This window comes from Anopheles marshallii, chromosome 3 (genome assembly GCF_943734725.1).
Source record: "Anopheles marshallii chromosome 3, idAnoMarsDA_429_01, whole genome shotgun sequence".
In the NCBI taxonomy this organism is placed as follows: Eukaryota; Metazoa; Arthropoda; class Insecta; order Diptera; family Culicidae; genus Anopheles; species Anopheles marshallii.
This window is the reverse complement of record NC_071327.1, coordinates 65,336,841-65,359,034: the sequence shown is the minus strand read 5'-3', so window position 1 is coordinate 65,359,034 and position 22,194 is coordinate 65,336,841. Positions and strand designations below refer to the sequence as shown.

General features: G+C 41.8%; 1 protein-coding gene across 1 annotated transcript in view; it reads right to left on the bottom strand.

Annotated features, from left to right (window-relative positions):
* LOC128714069 (segmentation protein cap'n'collar) overlaps positions 1–18,467 on the bottom strand; it is a 38,765-nt gene extending 20,298 nt beyond the window's left edge. Inside the window, exons 1-3 of the mRNA XM_053808946.1 lie at positions 17,484–18,467; positions 14,870–15,064; positions 14,702–14,795 (exon numbers count right to left, since the gene is read on the bottom strand). Coding sequence (XP_053664921.1) covers positions 14,702–14,795; positions 14,870–15,064; positions 17,484–18,467 — 1,273 coding nt within the window. The remainder of the gene's footprint in view (positions 1–14,701; positions 14,796–14,869; positions 15,065–17,483) is intronic.
* Between the last annotated feature and the right edge of the window lie 3,727 nt (positions 18,468–22,194).

Below are 22,194 nucleotides of genomic sequence, written 5' to 3'. Positions count from 1 at the left end.
TATATGATATATTTAACCAGATTTCAGTTATAAAAATGAGAGACGAATTAATATACAGCTTAGCTGTCTGTTTGTCTGTCTAAATAAATGTCAAACCCCAGTTATTTTTTCGTTAGAACGGCCTGGCCGCATCGACTTATTTTACCACGTAGCCGGATAGTCAGTCCTTGCTACGGGGGATTGGCCCGGATGGGATTTTGGTCCAGTCCGTTCGTGTGAAGACCGGCGCCGCTACCATCATGCCACCGGGCCGCCCCGAACCCCAGTCAAACCCCAGTTAAGGTTTGTGAATTAGTTTCAGGGATAAATTGATGCGTATGTTCATGTTGTGTTGTACAGTCATTCCCCGAGGTATACGAATAATGCGTGTGAGAGAAATTCGCGGAACTCGAATTTTCGCGTAAATCGAATTCTCTTTTATAATACCGTTTAAATTTTGAATTCAGGGATCGAATAATTCTTTGCAAGTTACACATAAAACTCATAATAGGTAGTACAGTAGAACGTCGATTATCCAGGCAATTGCAGACCGGCTGCATGCCGGTTAATCGATTTCTACGGATAACAGGTCCTAACAGCTTTATACGTGCAAATAATTAAAAATGCTAATGCTATAAGTATTAATGTGTTTTTAATGTAAGAACTAAGTATTTATTAACAATTTGTTACATTTTCCAGAGAGTTTAGCTTGATAAACTCTTTGTAGAAAAAATCTCAAATTCCTCTCGGGCTAACCGATTAAACTATCAAAAATTCAAAACTAATCTACTAGCTGTCATTATTTAGCTCACGGATAATCCGCCCGCCGGTTAATCAGGCCCCGGATAATCGATGTGCTACTGTACTATGTTTATGTTGACAGTTAGAGTAAATGTTTTACCGAAAGTAGTTTTTATAATAGTCAAAACACAAAATGTCAAAATTTTTAGTTTCGCGTATCACGAATGTCGCGTAACGCGGGAAATGATTGTTACATTAGTAAAATACAAAGTTATAGAAACCCAAAAAATAACTTGAAAATATTTGAGTTTGTTACAAGACTACGGTTGACCAATCGATAGCCAGAATTTCTGGTAGGACTGTGAACTGATTGATTTGCAGTTTTCACCAGATTGTTTACATTCTTCTGCACTGCAATGGACTTTCCACAATATCCTCAATAAACACCCTGAAAACTTATATTACCCCAGAAAAAGACCTTTATATGAGCTTCTGCGTGTTTATCTTCCCTTAAGAAAAGAAGGAGAAATAGTTATTTCCTAATTGTAGTATTGCTTAATACTTTTGTTATTGCAAAAATACTAGTTGTATTGCTCAGTTTGAACAGTTTTGCATGTACTAAAACGGAATGCAATTATTTTGTAGGCTATGCTAATCAAACAACTTACTTAAAATCTACTCAAATGTTATGAAACAAATAACAAATTGCTTAAAGATGCACCTCAATTGCAAAAACTTGCCGCCATTTTGTTGCTATTCGATTCTGCTCGCTTTTATTGCAGCCTTAGCAAAGGAAAGATTCGCAACAGCGCTGAACCACACTACCGATCACTAGTCAAGGCGGGGCGGCAATCGCACACCGACGCTGGATTCGAACAGCTCGACAAAACATAAGCACCAAAAATCTATATTTTCCAATTAGCCGAATCGACGCACCAAACCGTGCACTACTATCGGTTTTTGATCCTCGCCTCTCGGCCTGCAGTGGCGGCGCTCTCGAGTACCATCGGCGAGGATGATCAAACGCGTATCTTGCCACGGGGGTAGGAGCACACAACCCGGCAAAACAAACGTCCGAAAAGCGAACTCGAACTCGGTTCGGGTCCATGTGTTTTACGATGGCGTGCTTTTTCGCCGCGGCTTTGGTAGATAATTGTACATAAGCTCTGCTTTTCGTATAATCTTCCTCTAATTTTCCGCTCTCTCTTTTACTCCGCTTTTGGTGGGTGTCTTTTGGAAGTCTTCTGGTTTTGATGTGTGTGTGTGTGTTTGTGTGTCTATCATTCTCGTTTCCTTGCACACAGATCGCTGGGCCGACGGCGAGCCGCCGCCGCAACGTAAATAAACGATCCTCGTTCGTAGCGATCGTGAGCGTGTGTTTAGTCGTTGTCGAATATGGAGACGAAGAAGCAACATAAAAAAAAAACACACACACAACTTCTTTACCCTCTAGCGCAAGCACCGCGTCGTCGCCTGGTGTATATAAACGTCTGCTTGTACATAGAAATCAATTATGAAAAATAACCTTCAACTTCAAAAAACACACCAAAATGTTTTTAAATTAGTCTTTTTTTTCTCCCATTCGCCCCGCCGGAATGTGTTTTGCTCCCTTTGCGTCCCTCCGTCCTTTTAAAGTTATTGTTCTGTAAGTTCGGATTTCCTTTAGCTGTCCGTTGCCTTGACTGTAGGATTTATGCAGCCGATTTTTTGTTCCCAATTCCTTGCCGTCTACACAATTTGGATTGTTTTGCGTCATGAAGGATGCGTAAGGTACGCCATTCTAGATGTGCGCTACAATTATACACTGTAGCACACAATCGCACAATATTCTGCACAGTGTCTTTGGACGGGAAACAAATTACAATTAACAAAACAAAAAACAACCCCTATATTTGACCCTCTGGAACCCTCTCAACGGTCCCTTGGAACGCTCGCGGGCGCCACAAAGTGTACGTGACCGGGGGAAGGAAGCCTATGCAATACTCCATGTTCTCTCAAGTGTACTTGAGCATCGCACCGCAGCGGCATATATAACTAGAAATGCTCTTCCACACCTGCCTGTCCGAGAGTTTCCTTCCGAGATGCGCGTCCGGAGGCGTTGTGTTGCTGCGCACGAAACTATTATTCAACTGAAATTGGAGAATTGGGTTGCGATCAATTTTGGTAATCTTTTCATTAGAGCAGAGTGGGCTTCCTTTTCTCCCACCCCGGACCGCTCCACGGTGAAAAACCGGGTGAAGAAAACGGGGCGAAACGTGGCCGAATGAAAGTAAAATTCAGCCAGAAGTCTGACGGTGGTTAATGAAATGGCCAATAAAAGTGAACATCGTTGGTTTCGATTATTGGCAATTTGGGCGCGGAGGTGCTGCATCATCATAACATCAAGCAGCAAAACCGTCGGATGTGGTGCAGTGACGTTTCGGTGAATTAATGCACATCATTCATAAACATTCGGATCCGTCCGCATTTACGTTGCTCTCTTTAATCATTTTATGACTGAAAAAATACTCAATAATGATAATAAAAATATTTTTAAAAACATTAAAACAAACGAAAAACGGTTTAAACGTTCAAAAAACAGAACGACTTCAATGATGCGCACGCGGGAAACCTCCCGAGGGCGCCATTTTTTCGCGAGCGTTTTGGCGAATAAACTTCACCACTGGGGCCAATCAAAACTTCTAGCATTACTTTTTCTTCTTTTTTGGCCCAACATTGATGCGCAAAACTTGTGTGCCGAGCCAGGGACCTACCCCGAAAGCGGGGCTGTGTCAGAAAAATATGACTAATGGTTTCCGTTGCGTCCAGTGCGACAGTTCAATAAAACTGGGGAATCTTCGTGTGGGATTTGAATAAGGAAAAATTGATTAATGATCCGCATTGCACACACACACACACACACATGCACGTTCATAGTGATCCCGGGGTAACGAAACAAAAAAAAATATACACGCATCCCAAGAAGTCCCGGGAACTTACACACTACCACGAAGAGGGAAGACGACGATAAAAGGATCTTTTTTTTTTTTGCTTTCCCATTGCTGGGGTTTTAGATTTTTTTTCCCATTATACATGTTTAATATTGAAAATAAATGAGAAGCCATCGCCGAACCGAAACATAATTAATGAACCGGCCACTCTCGGTTCCACCGTGCCATCCCGTGTATGAAATCAAAAGGGCCAACCATCGGTATCGGTTCAATTGTCGTGCACAGCGCAGCGTTCTCTTCCTTTTTTGTGTATATTCTCCATTCTCCACTCTCCATTGCTGCATAATAAATAATGCCTCCATTTTCCTCCAGGGAATAGAGATGTTGCAGCCAACGGCAGCGCAGTACGGCAGTGTTGGAAAAATGGCCACTTTACAGCTGCCACAGGGAGCAAAAACCAATCATCCCCGGGTGCACTTAATACAGTTATTGGGATGGGAAAACGTGACCAGGATTATTAGACCTTTAGAATGTTGTAAAGTTTCCCGAAGAACCCTTACAAACGCTGCCCCTATTGAAACCGGCAGCGGCATATGTGGGACAGGACTTTGGTACGTGTGGAACAGGCTATCATGCATGTACCCATAAACATGACAAATGAACTGTGCATTGTTATTCAAAATGGTTGCTCGGTTTAATTTGTACAATTCAATTATCACGGGGAAAAACGGGCGACGGTTCGAATGAGACGTGAAATGCCTATAAACATGGTTAAAATTCAATTGGTTTGGTTATTTGCGTACCAATTTCATATGAGATTCCTACAGAAATTTACGTTTCGTTAACTTTAGTCACTTTCATTCTCTCTATTTAACTCAAATACATATTAGCTTACGCCTAATATCCTTTTGTTGCTAGATTTATTTTTATTACGATTATTGACAGATGGGATTATTTCAAATCGAAAGCCAAATAAATCTCTCCAAACTCGGTGTCCAAATAGTTTAGCGGTTTATTAATTTTGCTATAACGACGAACACAGCCAACAAGCAGTTTTCATATTGAGGTCTAGAAATCAATGTGGCAATGATGGCTCAAGTCCTCGAGTTGACGTTTCAGGTACCAAAACGCTAATCTAAAACGGCAAGCTCAACATTGTAAGTTTGATTATTTTTAAAGTTATTTTAAAATTAATCACCTTACTTTTCCAATAATAGCAAGATTTGATTAAAAATTTTATTTTGGTTTCGATTCTGAACTACAATTCCAAAAGACTTGTACAGACCATTACAATTTAAAGTTTTTTAAGAGGTAATATCATAAAAATAAACTATCAAAAGACGACCATTCTTCATTTAACTTTCTGGCAGTGCTTTAATAATTCGTTACAGTCAGTTTGTTAATGTGAAGAAGGAATAGAGCGTCGAGTTTAAGAATGATCGTCTGATCTTCGAAGGGAATTGAATTTGGAAACGATATCAAAACCAATCAGGTTGTTACAGAGACATTGATTAGATCAAACCTAATTTTTTAGTGTATAAGAATTCAGATTTCTGCAGAGATAAAAAATTTAAATAAGGCTCTTTTTCTTCTTCTTTATGGGAACAATTACCTCAAGAGGTTTCTGGCTTTTTGTGGACTTTATTTACCCGCAGCTAGACAGTCAGTCCTTGCTACTTGTTGTAATGGTAAACAAGATGACATATTTTGCATGCAGAACTCTTGCTTATTATAATTATACAAACAAAACTAGCTGAGTATTCAAAGCTTCGAGCACAATTTGGATCATTTGTCATCGTAATGGTGCCAATTAGCATACATATTCGATGATAATCTCCATTTCCAATTAGTGTTGTTATCAGCATACTAATTTTGTTTAAAAAATATATATGGAAAATCTTTTTGACACTATATTCATCCAGTAAAAGCACGGTGTTCGGTCGTAATGTTAAGATTTACAAGCTCTCGATCGCTACGCGAGTGATCGTCGAATAATAAAAATTGCAATTTTGAATTCCGATATCATTTCAGTTGCTAATATAATGATTATTCCTAAAAATATTCCAATTTCCAATAAAACTTTTGGAATCGATAAAAATTAACACCAACCATTCTATCGTACATTTAGGATTTAAATACATATATCCTACAAACATTATATTTATTTAACATTTAAAATTTCCCTTCTCAATTTAACAACAATACTACGTACCTTTACAAATCGAATATTGTTTGTTGCAAATAATGGATCTTGATGTTGACTGTTATACACCACAAATTTTATTTTTAATTATTTGTATTACCACAATCACATACACACACAATCACACATACAATTTGCTCAACATGTACCAGTAGTGCTATAGCAATGAATAGAATGATTTTCGTTTGGTATATTTTTTGCACTTTTCGCTTCGTTTTACAGTTGACTAGGCTAGTGAACTCCACGATAGAGAGCGGCAATTTGTGCAGCGACTTTGTTTAGCTTTACAGTTGCTACTGCACTACACTGTTTCAATTTTATCAACAAAAAAAAACAACATTTCTTCACTTTAAGTATGTTTAAGACGGATACAGCACTGGTGCAGCACTTTCATGCACCCAATATTTTTTTTGTTTTTCAATAAACTAATTGTTGAACATTTGTTGTTGAAAAATTCTTTACATCACTTTTCCATATTTAACACAATTTTATGAACGGCTCATCGCTGTGTAAACCCAGCCCCGTGCGGGATTTTTTTTTTCTTTTTGCACAACACAACACGATTCACACCGGGCGTACATTCACGGCGGTAAAATTCTCAACTGAAAGCGCACGGACCGTTTTGCCAAATTTCCCAAAAACCATGCACTCGCCAGCAAAATGGCATCAAAATGCTGCATCAGCGAAAATCACCAACTCAAGCGCACGCATACGGGGCTCGGGTAGCGCCATATCGGCCTTTTTTCCAAGTGCCGCAACACGGGAAACTAGGAAGTAACGACTAGAACGGACTAGTCAGCACTAGGAGAGAGCGCGCACCAAACAACAAACCACACAATATAAATCACCATGTAATAATGACTCGAGGAAAAATGTTCTGCACAAAGATGACCCCGTGAGTGTGTCTAACAGTGCGGGACAGGGCGGGCAAAGGTGGCCGGGCCACTAAAGGGTGCCGCGGGACGGGCGGAGACGCTCTGATTATCCCCGTGTGTGTGTGTGCAAGGGAACAAGAGAAGAAGGAACAGCAACAACAACAACATAAAAAGCCCTCCAAGGCATCATGTAAAAGGAGAGAAAAACCTGCCAACGCACTCACACACATGCATGGCCCCCCGTGTGGTAAATGGTTTGGGTTTCTTTGCGGGCCGCGCGCGCGCCGCCATATTCAAGCAGGCAACCGAGCGTGCCTGTGTGTGTGGTTGTTTTCGTGTGCGTATCGGTGAGTGGTGCTTATGTATGGCAGTATTACAATGATCAGTACATATTACCCGGTCACCGAGCAATAAGCATCAGAAAGGGCACCGAGGGCGAGAAACTAACTAAACTCCCGCCGTTGTGCCGTCCCGTGGTAGCTCACGTTTACATACGCATACCACAAAAACGGAAAACAATATGTTTGTGTCGGTGCTGTGTATGTGTGTGAGTGGATCTTTTATGTCGCTAATACATATTATTCGCCCTCCAACAGGAGACGGCCAACCTTTCTTAGCACAGAATCACCGATCACCTTCAACGAGCGTGTTTTGTTGTTGCACACCACACATTGGCACAAAACCCGCGCCCGTACGCACGCGAAGTGATGTGTGTGATGTCGAGTGTGTGTTCTTCCAGCATATGAGAAGAATGCTATACTAAGTTCCGCACTTGGCAGATATTAATGATGCGAGAAAAAGGAAGGTAAATAAGGCGAACGCGACTGATGGGACGTCGTAGTAACGCAACGGCCGACTAGCAGGCACAAGAGACAGCCATGCTGTGTGCCACACACCATCGCGTAGGCCATGCCATGTTGGAAATGGCTAACGCGCACTCGAAAGAGAAGGCGTGGTTTGTTTTACTCGTTTCGCGTTTCTCGCTTGTGTGCGCGGTGGTATGCGTGTGTGTGCATATTTTATGTGTTGCCCCTTTAATTTTCGAATTCTCTTTTTCATCTCAAAAAACCCATTTATTATTGTATTTACACAAAGCACACACCACGCACACCACACACACACAGCGACTCTAGTGTGCGCCATTATGTGTCGCTACGTTTTCTTTTATTCGTGTTTCAACGATTTTTACACTAAACGACTGCAACAACGCTATCAAAATCGATCACACCACACACCACCGGTGGGCGCCTCCCCGGGGCCACATCCAATACACCGTGGGGCTCGAAATGTGGAGCCAAAAAGGATACGAACTACGAAGCCACCGACGAGACGAGAAGCGTGTTGAATTCGCTCGGATCGAAAAAACGGCATGAGGCCCGACATTTTGCTTTTGCCCCACAGAGTCCGAGCCATTCCACGACAAATATCGAGAATGGGGTGTGGGTGGTGGGGGGGGGGCTCATAATTTATAATGGGAAATAATCCACGGGGGGAACGATTTTTGTCTTTCGATTCGTTAATACGTTGTTGTGTTCTCCGTAGCGAATCGTACGTAATCGGTCCGATCTTTTTCCAAGATTCACACACGAATGGAAACGTCTAATGAAGTTCGTATTATGCGATAGCTCCGAGGGTGTCCAAAACGGCCAAGCATCGGTTTTTTGGGCTTTGAAAATCCGAGCAGGAATTTTGCTGAATGATTTCAAATATTGTAATGAAGTTATGGGAACTAAAGAACGTGATGAAACAGAGCTAGCTAACTTCTTCTATCTAAAACTTCCTGACTTACTAAGGGCGGATTCTAATAATATCAATCATTGGTGCATTCAAATATCTGTAAGTCCAATAATTCATTCAACCACCTGCCCAAACACCTGACCACAACTTGCCGAATCTCTCGCTCTAGTATCATAATTAGCTTCATATGCTCCTCTTTTCCTTCCCCCAGTGCAGCACGATACTATGTAAACATTGTGGCCAATATTGCAATGGAGAGCATGATTTAGAGCCACTTCTGACGAGTGGTCGACACTGCAGGACAGACTTGTCCATTCACGGGAAGTGTTCAGCGCTTACGAAAGTAGCAGATCATCCAAATTTTGTGCAGCACAACCGTGACGAAGGTAAAAAAAAAGTGTCCGTCATATGAATCTTCAACTTTCATTGTGATACACTAAATAGAGACGAAAGTTCGACTGGTTCAGGAAAAAAAAATCACACAAATCGTGTTAAATTACGTTTGTTTGCATTACTATCCGGCAGTTATAGTAAACAGTGCAAAAGGAAAACAAAACTATTTAAATTATGGCATAGCTAGTTTTCTACACTAATATAATTTGCCCCTTTTTTCAATGTCGTTTTACATAGTAATTAATTATTTTATACAAATTCACAGTTTTGAAATGTTTGTTAATAAGCTAAACAAAACCACAAAACAACAAACACGCAAAAACAAGATCGTTACACATCAAGGCGAACAAACTAAAAAACCGCATTTTTTCTAGTATTACAAGTGGTTTAAGTAGTAAATATCACGCAGATTACGACTGTTACAACTTTTAATAACAGAAGTGGGAGAAAATACACAAATAATCCGCAATAGGAAAAGCTATAGAAAAATAGGTAAATGTTAGACTTTCTTTAGTATAACCTAGTTTAAGAAATTCCTTCTCTACTTAAGAAAATAATCTTCTTAATTTTAAAAGTAAAAGGTATATAGTAACGTAACACAATTACAACTATAAGAGCATCATCAAAGTATATGAAGATGTAAAAAAAACTCAATTCTATACAAGTTTCAAACAATTTCGATTCGAAATCTCGAAGTTGTGGGTACAATTGTGTTCAATGTTTATGAAAATACCACGTCCTTAAACATGAAATCAATGGCTTTATAACAACAGTATGACACAAAATGTATTGTTATGGATCTCATAAATATTTTTTAGCGCTACTACTTTACTTACTATTATTATAAGCAAAGCTTAGTATAACTCTCGACTAGCAAAATATATGGGAATTTTAAGATTAACATGTCTATTGGTAGAACATTGTTTAGATAGGACTAAATATCCAACTACGTAGAATAGAGAATAGAAATAGAGAAAAGAATTTAGAGAAAGATCGCACATGAAGTGTTATTAGTAATTTTTTGTTCTCAAATGACACATTGTCTGAAACATTTTTGTTTCTCTCGAATATAGCAAATGTATTAAATTATTATTGCCTGGTAAATATTTCTAACCTCTTAACAGGTTTCCGTTCGGTAATAGGAGGTACTATCGAAATGCAACATTCACACAAGTACCGCCCTAAGCGTATGTGCATACATCGCACATATTTGCCGAGCAGAGCACATGCGCAGTAACGTTGAAAGGAAAATGTTTGCTGCAGCGCAATTTTTCCCGCCCCCATGGTATAAGTCCCTGCCTGGTAATAGCACACTTTCTTCGCATTACATTGGATATGCGCGCCCGCGTGCGTGTGTGTGTTTGTTTTGTTTCCAACACAATGAGCATAATTTATCAATGTCTGAGAAACTTTTACCCCCCCATCCTTGGTAAATCAAAATAGCAATCATTTAGATGAGGCTTTTATCGGTCAAAAGCATTCCACTTTTGCACAATGGAAAGATTGTGCTTGAATTGATGATAAAGAAAAATGTAAAGATAAAATGAAACACAATGTAATATAATCCTGAGCCCAATAGGAATACAACTAGCAAGCAAGGATGGATGATGTTAAACTATATCATTGGATCAACATAGGGCTCTGCAGAGTTTCTACTATAAATTAAAATCTTTTACTAAATTAGATACAAATTTAGATTACATTCAACATATTTGTTACTTATGAATATGAATGCTTAGGTGTTTTTTTGTACCAAAAATCATGATTTATAGTGTTATTACACGCTTTAGTGACGTATGGTTGCTCTCCAAAATGCATTAATCACGAAACAATAGGAACGAAGTTCGTCATCTCACGCTAAACAAAATTCATACTAAGAGCCAGTACAAGGGTAAAGGTTAAGTGAACTTCATCAGAAGCCAATTAAGCGTCATCTGTGTTTGTGCAGTACGTATCAATGAAAATCTAACTGTACCCTAAATTGAGCAATAACTAAGTTATTTACAGCTTCTCAGATGTGAGCGAAGAAGGTACAACTCATCGATAACATTTTGTCGGTTGCGCTCATCAGCTACAAATTCAATCAGGTTAAAGTTCCGCATTTTACAATAACACAAGTTTCTATATATTTAAACTACATTATCCCTCTTTTGATCAATGTCAAGTAAGATTTATATGTACACAAACAGAAGGTTAAGTGGTGTGTATATTGCAGAAAACGGTTGAGGCAATAAATATACCTTAAACTGAACTGCAACCAAACGACCAAACACACATACGGCGAATTATGGATTTAATTGCAATGTTTGTAATACTTAATGCTATATCAGAAAGGTTAGCAGAAAAGAGAACTAAATTCTAACATTACAACACATGACTGCGCAACCTACATTCGTAATGCCATGTCTCTTATAACGATTATTTAATGTAGAAATAAAACAAATGATAAATTTCCTTCACATTCAGAAATACTTCTTGATTTATATGCTCTTCATTCATCAAACTCATCGTTGCCCACTAAAAACGAACGGATATTGTTAGATGCAAGCAGTTGTTTCCATTTCCTGAGCTAATGGCCATACGAGCTATCTTCCATCTTACTCAACGGCCGCCCTTCATCGCAAGTAAATATCGAAAAAGTTATCCTTAACGAATCCTACCAGCAGCAAGCGGCAATGTTTGGTTAGAATAAATACTACTGCCATTTTTCCTTTCTTTACCACCTGCAAAAAAAAAACACCCATTCCCAATAGTCTCTCTTTACCAAAATGGTAGGACCATGTCCTTTTACTGATTGATGATACCGCGAAACAAAGGCAACGCTTTTCACCGTCTTCCATACGATTTCCACGTTGACTCCACGTTTCCGTTTCGGTCGCGTTTCGTTGTTCAGATAATGCTCCACGAGATGATACATTTAATAATACCCGCCCGCCCTCGCATGGTTTTTTCTTTGTGCCCGGTCCGGCAACAACACACACACACGGCCGAACTACTTTTCTCTTGTTTGGGCTTTATTAAGCCACTATGCGATGGCTTGCCGGCACTTTCGCACACATTGGATGTGTAAGGGAGTTGGACGGCGCAGCTTGAAAAGTTCATAGAACATCTTGAATTATTTTCAGTGTTGGGCTTAACTAGTCTAAGCAAAAGAGTTACTCATATGAACCTGCAGTGAAGAGTCATTCAGTCAACACTCCACCAATTTATTTGATTGACAAGAACGCATGAAACTTTGTAGATTAATGGAACTCTGGAGATTCGTGAATCTCTGAAGGTTAATTTCTGAGCATTTTCTAATGTCTAAAGGAACTATTGGACTCTGGAGATTCGTGAATCTCTGAAGGTTAATTTCTGAGCAATTTCTAATGTCTAAAGGAACTATTGGACTTCTAAAAAATTCAAGGATCTTGAAATATACATTTATCTATTAAGATTCATTAGTCAGATCATGATATGATGATATGATCATGAGGAATCAGCTATGGAAAATTCCTAGTATAAAATACCGTAGCGTAAATCATTTAAAAAAATGTGCTATCACGTTTTCGTTTAAATTATTTACGAACCTTCAATGATTTATGAAGTTTTTAAGACATTTTCTGATTATCCTCATAATATTACTATATAATATAATATTTATCAGCATACATCACAAAGAAACAGAATACTTTTAGACATACAACATATATTCTATACAAACTGACAAACTGATAGTCAATGTAGTCTAATATCTGTTATCTAATAACCAACGATATATTTATCATTAAATATGTTATTGTTAGAGGACTCCCGCAGCAGGCCAAGACCAAGAAGTAAAAATGTAATTCAAATATCATATGCAAACAACTTACAAAACTTATTTACTTAAAGTTACTTTTCCACGCTGCGATAGACTTTTCCATCTCTATAACAAACATAAGAACATGTTTCTCAGTACACGACAGTAACGAGCAGAAAACTCATTTTTTAGTCGCGCACCACATGGCCGGCGACGGGTCGATCTTCATCGTCGTCTCCAGCACCGTCTTTGGCCGTTCGGCGGTTGTGCCGGCTACGCGAGGGAGCGAATGTACGAGCGAAAAGCCTTCTTCCATAACCATCACTGCGCGGTTCCGTTCGAAAACGACCCGTCCCGTGCCGACCCCGCATTGCTGTGCGTCCGGCCGAAGCACGGAATGAAAAATGAACGTGAAATGAACTTGCAGTTTTCACCGAAAAAATAATGGAAAGCCGAATTATATATCTCCTTTATTGCTGCTCCATATATACGGCCACATGTACCCTCGGCCTATTGGGAGACGGCGGCGGCCTACCCAAAAGGACGCAAGGAGCACATACGGCCCCTCGATCGGGCTGATGTGTGCGTGTGTGTTAGTAACGATGGAACGCGACACCCTACGGTTTCTGGTGTGTTTCCTTGGCTTAATATGGCCGCTGATACAGAAACGGACGCCGCTGCCTCTACCACCACCACCGCCAGACGCCGCACGCAAGTTTGACAGACTGATGACGATGGGTGTACACAATTCAGCGGCAATCAACGATCCCTTTATTCGAGAACCATCGAATCGTTTCCCCCCGGTGCGTTTTCTCGTTTGTGCTTTATTTTCTTTATCGCATTTTTCCTCTCCTTTCAGGCATGCATAGCACATGCCGACGTCGCTCCACAACGACGGGAGCGCACTGGAGTGCCGGTGGAACCAATGGAACCACATCAAATAATATCATGTTGCTCCCACAATGACCGCTTGAAGGTGAGGAACGGGGAAATAGTGGTGCAGAGTGGTGGTGCTGTTTTCGCTACAGAATTGGAAAACTGCTGGAAGCCAACCACAATCGGTGGCTTTGGTGGCGTGCGCCAACAGAAATTAAATAAGCGAGGATTTTGCGTCTGTGTTTCTACACATTTTCTGTATGCGCGTACTGTCTTCTACAGCGCTGTAAATCATTAATTGTTCGCTGTCTGAACAGATATACATGAAACTTTTATAAACACCCGCGATAGTGTATCTCAAATGAAATCAATTTATGTACTTTCATGTTCAAAGTTTTTTATATTAAACATCTTTTGAGGTTATGTTAATGTATCCTAGTCCAACATTAATTTACTAAGTTATGCAGCTTTTTATAATTTTTGCTGAATTTTCTTAGTATGATAACTCTATTGGAATTATTTGTTTAACTGTTACTTTATTGTAACTCAACTGCAACTTACATAAAATACTATTGCAATAAAAGTGTTTACATCAATATATAATAATATTCAAAACAAAATTCAATTAATTTGAATGCTTTTACTCATTAATTCTCAGTATGAATTAACGAATAACAAACTTCATGACACACAATCAACGCCCCTCAATGTAAAAAACGTTAAACAGTTCTGTGATATAGCCATGTTGACCAGAGCCCCGTCCGGTCTGGTCCCATTATAGCTTCATAAACGCCAGCCATGGTTTGTTTGGTTACGATGTGAGAAACCATCTAAATGTTTAATGGAGCCCCCAAAATTTATGATACGCCATTGATCCTTGGCCCCGCTGTCTGCTTGACGTTTGTTTGGGTTGCAGGATAAATTTCACTGTCAGCCGTGCGCAAACATACGCCCGGCCTTTCTACGATTCGTACAAAGCGCTATTCATTTCACGCCGGGTGAAAGGTTTCAATCCGCACAAACAGGTTTGTTGTGTGATTATATCATTGAATGCGCTTAATCAAATCGTTATTGACGAATGAAAACAAAGCGAGCTGTAGATGATACGCCTAATTCAATGCCCTAACGCTTCCATACCACTGGTTGTGTGGTGTTAGATCAATAGCTTACGCTAGCCAACACTCACCTGTTTCCGTGTCGATTGTGTACGATAGTCCTGCCCAAGGATCCACCAGGCTGCTTTCATCCGAAGCTTCGGGATGCTTTTCATAATCGGCATTCTACAAGACATACCGCCACAGTGAGTATAATGCATTTAACAGGGTTTAAAACCGTACCACAATGAAACCAGTACCTTATCATATTTTATCTCAAGCAACACCTTCAGCTTTTCCAAATCGTCCTCAGTATCGCATTTGATGTTGGTGGCAGATGCGCCCTCCGTTGCCGATGAGCTGGTTCCTTCCGGGGCGGATGAAAGAGCCGCATTGCTGAGCGTAAACCCAAGATCGACATCCTGCTTCCAGAGGACTTCGATTAGATCCATTTCCTAAAGCAAAGAGACAACCGGGGAAATAACGCGACACTTTGTGATTATTTTTGGGCTAAACACAAGTTTGCATACGGCAATAAATCGGATGACCATGAATTCTGGAAAAAAAAGCACATTGTAGAAACAATTGCAAAACGATACATTAAGAATGACCTGTTTAATGTGTTTCATTGTGTCTGTTTTTTCTCCAAACTCCCACCGTTTCGGTGCACGGTTCCGCTATTAACTTCCGTATGATATTTAACACAACGTAACAGCTTGTTTGTAAAACTAACGTACAAGCGCGTTAACTATTCCTGGCGTGCGTTACACACCACAACCGTACGCACCAGCCCACAGTACTTTTGTGTTTTAATTGGAGAGGGGCTACCTTTTTTTTTGCTACACTGCGGTCAGTTTACCTTCATTCCAGTGTACCAGCGCCGATAAGAGCGTTATCGCTAAGCGAACGAGCAAAAAAAGGCACAAGATAACGACCAAATTTTAAGATAAAGCAGCCACAGCCATCGCGCTTGTGCCAACGTTGCGTACCATCGCGAGTTAGCGTGCCGTTAAACAATCGTGTTAAAATAGTACTCGCAAGACATATGATCGTAGCGAGATATCACCATAGTGCAGGGGAAACAAGTGTACAATACGTGAACAAATCAACGATTTATACGACATTTCCATCATATCAGCAAAAACTTCCTCATAGCATAAAGATAAGCACGATAAGCTTCTTTAGGAACAATAATTTTAAAAGCAAAGCCGAATAAATGATCTAATTAACTTAATCATTATTCATTATTATAACTCACGATGACGCTTATAATTCCAAACTTTAAAAGGATCACAACTTTACACGCATGTTTGTGGGCACATTTCACAGATGATAAAATAAATAATTCCAAAGGAATTATCATTAATTTATCACAATGCTTGTGTTCTTCAGCACACGCACACAGTCTTCTGACGCTGGTAGCATGTGTGCGGTAGATGGTATATAAATAAATTCTTATTTACTTGCAATTGAAAAATAACCATCCATCATTCCTAAGCTCCTCCTGTGTTCTACGTGATATATAGCGTTCAAAATTGTACCTTACCGAAAAAGGATACCATTATTCAGCTATCTCTTTCTTCCTCCATTCCCGAGAGAAGCTTTTGTGTGATGAATTCCATACAAAGCTTCCAACAGCTGTACCAAACACTTTTTAGTACACGTTTTTAGAACACACCAGTTTCAGCGTGTTTGCGCATAGATGGCAGCACCAGTTTATCTGTGCGTTGTTTTTTTAAACAGCCGTATCTGGGGGAAAGTGTTAAAATGTGTTTTGTGTGTGTTTTTTTCTTCACTTTTTTACCCATTTCCTTTTCCGTCTGACGTGTTGATTCACATTCCTATCTTTGTGTTTCGGGTGGGGGGCCATTGACGAATATTGTTTGTCCCATCACAACATCTGGTACATTTCGCATCGATAAAATAGGACACAGACGGCGTGTGTGTGTGTGTGTGCGGTGGTTCTTCCTTTCACGTTTATCAAACATGGTTACCTTTAGAGATGCGCATTAACCCGCCGGTCGTCGGTCTGCTTGTTTACATCCAAATATGCATGTATCTTCGCAGGTCGCATCTTCCCGCACACAGAGAATGAGTGTGAGAGAGAGAGAGAGAGAGACCGGTTAAACGCATATGCATCGAAAAGCGGATGCAGGCAGCAGTGTGCACTTGCCCTTTCGCGCTTGTCTTTTGGTTCCCCCACAATTGTTGAATAAATACAGTTTTATACATGGTTCTTTTTTACCCGTCCTCATCGTTATTTTCGTTCGCGAATGAGGAGGAGGTCGAGTGCGTCGGCTTTTTCGGTGTATACTCGAAATATTCGAAACAAAGAAACACCCCATGCCGTCCAATGATCTTCGGCCAGCCAGTACTAAAGATCTGATTGCAAAAATAAGCAAAAATAATCTATATCCACCGGTGAAAGAACCGAAGAAAGAAAACGCCTTGAAATTGTTGCCACTCGGCACCGGTCACTCGCAATCCTGTCCCCACCGTCCAGTACACCCCCCAAAAAAGGTCAGCGAATCCTATTCGGCACAACTCGGTGATCGGCGAGATCTTTGTGTTTCCTTCGAGGGTGAGGACGATACGACGACCTCCGTATATTCTCTCTTGCATCTGACGCTGACTCGTCGCGGACAGAATATAGGGCGCGTCATGTAATAATTTATACACACCCACGGTACACCACACATGCCGGGTCCACACCCTGCACCCCTCTTACGTACTTGTGTCACTGTCCCTGATGCATCGCTGGTTTCTTTGTGTTTCAAACACTACCAATAGCGGATTATTGGACGGATGTTTCACAAAACGCAAAGGGTCAATTATTCGCTCTTCTACGGACCACCCCAACGGATTGAACTTTACCTCCTGTGTAAGATCCTGCGTTGCAGCAGGCGGTGCAACCGTCGTATCGTTGGCTAGATCGGACTCCTTTTTCACCGTCACCTCAGCAGTGTCCAGATCCGTGCTTACTAGATGCTTTTGCTGCGTGTTTACTTGATCCTTAATCTGCCGCTGAACAGCTGCCTTATTATCCTGCCCATCCTCCAGATCATCATCATCATCGTCTTCTTCGTCGTACGCACGGGTCTTGTTGGACCTGGTGGCCTCCATTCCTTTAGCATCTCCGTGCGTTGAAGTGCTGGTCGTAGCCTTGGCCTCTTCTTCCGCCTCTACCTTCACTTCCAACCGTTTGGTCGCCTGCTGCTCGTTGGCAGAGTTCATTAACGATCTTGCCCTCATTATGGTACCCTCCAGATCGGGCATGCTAGCAGCAGCGTCAAACTTTACCATCGGATTCTCCAACAATATCGTATCGTACTCGCTCAGATCGGCCATATTCTGCTCAAACACCGAGGTCGTTTCCTCGAACAGATTCGTACTCAGGAAGATATCTTCCGCATCCACGTCGAAGTTGGCCAGCGCGTTCATCGTGGCATTGTGGGCAGCGGGCAGTACCGTACCACCCCCACCGGACGCAACCGAAGGCACCGGCGATGGTGGTCGTTCCTCCGCGATCGTACCGGCCGATGTGCTGTCATCGTTGGAGTCGAGCACGTTTAGCAGGTACGTCTGCAGTCCGCGATGGTTCTGCTCGATGAAGGGTTGTTCGAACCGTGACAGATCCTCGATGATGGGCGGCAAAAACTTACGATTCACGTACGACTGGTTGGAATAGTCCGGACCGGCGGCCAACAGCTCCAACTGCCACCCGCCCGCATCTCCTACCCGCACCAACCGTTCGCCCCATTGCAGGTCGAGATAGTTTTCCGGATCGATTCGCAGCAGGCTGAGGGTGAGCACCAGCGTCAGCAAGTGCTCGGTAAACAGCTTCTTCGTCGAGAGCATAGCTGCTATTGCCGGTCAGCAATGGTGGTGATGTTGGCAAGACGCAGCCTGCTACCACATACATCGAACTCCGCGAACAAATCTACGCACCTTCCCTTTAGTTTCTGCTCACTCGAAAACGAACCAGCCTATATTTGGATCTTCTCACCGTATGTGTGTGTGTTTTTTTTTGTTTTGCAACGTGAAATACCTGTTAGTTTTTGCCTAATTTGTATGTCAACAACTCACTGACGAAAAAGCTTTCGCTACGCACACACACGCACACGCTTTGTGTTTCGGCTTCGTCCAAGGGGCAAGCAGAGGTTCGTCGCTTTAACATCAGCAAACCAACCGGTTAATGAATTCGCTCTTTACTGAGCCACCGAGCAGCACTTTTGTTCCGCGTATTGTCGCAGCCCAATCCGCGTACATACACACCACTGCGTTTTGGCTGATGTGTATGATTCACCACAATCTCACACCGTATACTCCACACACTCGTACACCGTCCCGTCGACGTTTGCCTGCCGTTTTGACGTGCTCTCTTTATCGGGGAGTTTAATTATGCACCTTGCACCATACACAGGTAGCACTTACGCACAAAAACCGAACCGAAACTACAACAAATGACCTCTCAAACGAGGACGACATCCTCCAGGTGTGGAGCCGTTGATCTGTCTTCGTTGCGTAGCGATTTGCACAAACAACCACTCGAAGCAAAGAGAAATATACACAGCAAGTTAGTGAAACTTTTTCTTCCCTTTGTAAAACATCCAACACACACCCGTCACAACGGTACACTCCACACGGTACGATCTGTGCTGTCGTTTGCGTGAGTAATGCAAGTAATGCAGGTACGGGCGACGTAACTGCGATGCCGACGACGACGAAACGGTTTCGCGACTCTAGGGCGAATGGAAGTTCGCCAGCAGAATGTTCATATGCTACTGTTGCGGATACCAAAATACGGACGGCTGTTTTGGTTTGGAAACAAAGATTAAAGGCAAATGCACAATCGTGCCAGTGTCCCTCGTCCAAAGGGGGCGCCGTATGGTGAAATCGTAATTATCATACGACCCATCTCGCACACAACTTTACGCCGCATACATCACACTACGCTAAGTGGCGTTTATACGCCCCGGTCAAGTACTAGCCAGCCTGGCGCAGAGCGTATCGCGGAGAAGTTGCTTTTTTCTCGAAGGGTGAATTACTGCCGACGATGGTTGCTGAAATTACGCACCAAACACTAATGCTAGCGACAACCCCAACGCTATCAATACCGCAAAACATACACAGAAGATTCTTCCAGAATGTACGGCTCAGAATTGCATCAGCGTTTGTGGTTTTGAACGAGACGAGGGGCGAGCTTCGCCAATTCGTTCCTTAAACAAAAGTCTGGCCGGTCGTATATGCTCACAGCACGACAGTGTAACGTTGAGGGTGTTTTTCCCACACTTTAATGTCTATGGTCGTACTTTTACTTGCAGAAACAACGCAAAAACACGCGAAAAACGAAAGATTTTACGCCGTGGTACCGTTCTGTAAACAAAGCCGGTTGCTATCTGTCAACCCAGTGACAACCCAGCTCAAGTTCTACGAAAGGGAGATGGCGAATGGTGCGTATTGTTGACGTTTGCCACCAACGACGGTACCGATCCCATTCAACGTGTATTGCCTGCGTATTTTTCAAAAATTAATTCGGCTTGCGCTTGATAAATTCTTCCAAGTTGTATCACGTGTCCCGATGCAATTCATGGCATTTCTAAGAACACCCAAAATATCCCCGATTTCCGTAACATCTTGAAAGCAAATTGACATTAGAACACACCGATGACGACAACACGGAAAGCACGCACCTGATCCCTACCATCGCATTCGCTCGGTTCCAGATCAGAACATCGGATTCTGTCTAATCTTTTTTTTTTTGTTGTGTGCCTTATACATAATGATGCAATGTCGTAAGCCCCCAATTATTGTAGGTGAGTTCTGTGATCATGTTAGTTTTTTTTTGTTTTGTTACTGTTGGCAAAAGGAATGAATGCGTGTTGATCATCAACCGTGAACGATGAGATATGCGACAGATCGTCGGCACGTTATGGCGTGTGTCGTAGGTCGATTATCCTAAAACTATTTCCCGTTACCGGATGTCTGCGGTGGTACAGAAGATGATGATATGTTTGTTTTTGCCCTTCTTTCGGTGCTGAAAACTCCGCTCCACTTGATTCGATGATTAGTGTGGGGAAAGATGGTTCAGATGAGAATAATGAACATGATGTATTGATTAAGTTTGTAATGTTAAATGTCGGTTTATTCACTATTATATTGCTTGACCAGTACAAACGTGATGCAATACAGACGATAAAGCAGCTAGCGGAGGTTTAGTATGTTTGCATAATGATAGCTAAATGGAATCGGGATGGAATATGGTGTGCTCTCCGCGAAACGCCAAACGTTCAGTACGCGGCTATGTGCGATACATTACCTGATGCTGGTTGACCATCGGTCGGTGGCTGTAGGCAATCGTGAGCGGTTCCTGTTCCGGCGCTAGCGACTGCATTCGCGGTAAATCAAAATCAGCCATCGGTCAAAAGGGTTCTAAAAGAGCGAAAAAAAATGTTGTTTCAGCTTACACAAGGGGTAAACACACAACATTGGTCAAGCATCCCGCCATTTGGGCGATGCGCATTATCTCGGTACCATCACCGCCACCGCCACCACCACTACCACTACACCCTTACGCAAGCGAGACTGCACGAGCTGTCTCAATTGATCACCGAAAAGGTTCACCTGTTGCTTGCGCGAAATACGATCGCGTCCACGGCATGGCAGGCGTGTAAATACTTACAACAAAATGTTGGTGTGCGTAATATGCGAAACAATAGAACGAACGTACTCGGTTACAAGCGAATGTACACGCGCTGTGCAAATTGAAGTCGGTTTCTCGGATACACGAGTACGAAATTAATCATACTTTTCCGTACACAGTGGAACTTTGATAAGTGCGATGACGTTATTCACGGCTAGAAATGTTCGACACAACAAACACGGTCGAGGCTGTTTAGAGTGGGGTGGCGAATACTTGCCCAGCTGCCTCCTTTGCCATTCACGGCATTCGAATTTGAATATCTCCCCATCAGAACAAAACGCACGTGAAAACAGTTGTTTACAACAAATTCTTTAGCTTCACTTGCCTTATGTCTATGGAGATATTTCATTAAAAATATTTCTATCATAGAAATAAATGTTTGGGTACGTTATTCCAAACGTTGTGTGATCGGAGCCATCCAACATCTTCTTTTCGACGTAACGCTCCGGTATGACTAGGACGTTGTAATGCTAGCTTCTTCCTGGAGCTTCCTTAGTTACTGTACAGGTTTGAACAACAAGTGCTCAACTGAATCCTACTTGTCGTGGCGGATCTACACTTGTTGGGTTCCTGTGAAATGCTTGGATGGTCGGAAAGATCAATTTATTAATACCCTTTGCGACACTCGGGATCCGCTTATCGTCCACTGGGATCGGAATAATGAAAGGATGCGTTAGTAGTAGGAAGCAAGAGTACTTATACACTACTTCGCGGCTGGTTGGTGCACGGCTGTGCCCGGACAAGTTATTTGTTATTCTTTCCTTTCGTATGAACAAAATGAAACAAACGGTTCTATCATTTTCACACACCATTTAATTAGTTTGTCTTCCATGGTATGCAGTTTCGTGTTTGCTTGTTGCTGGTTTTTGTTTAACTTGCAAA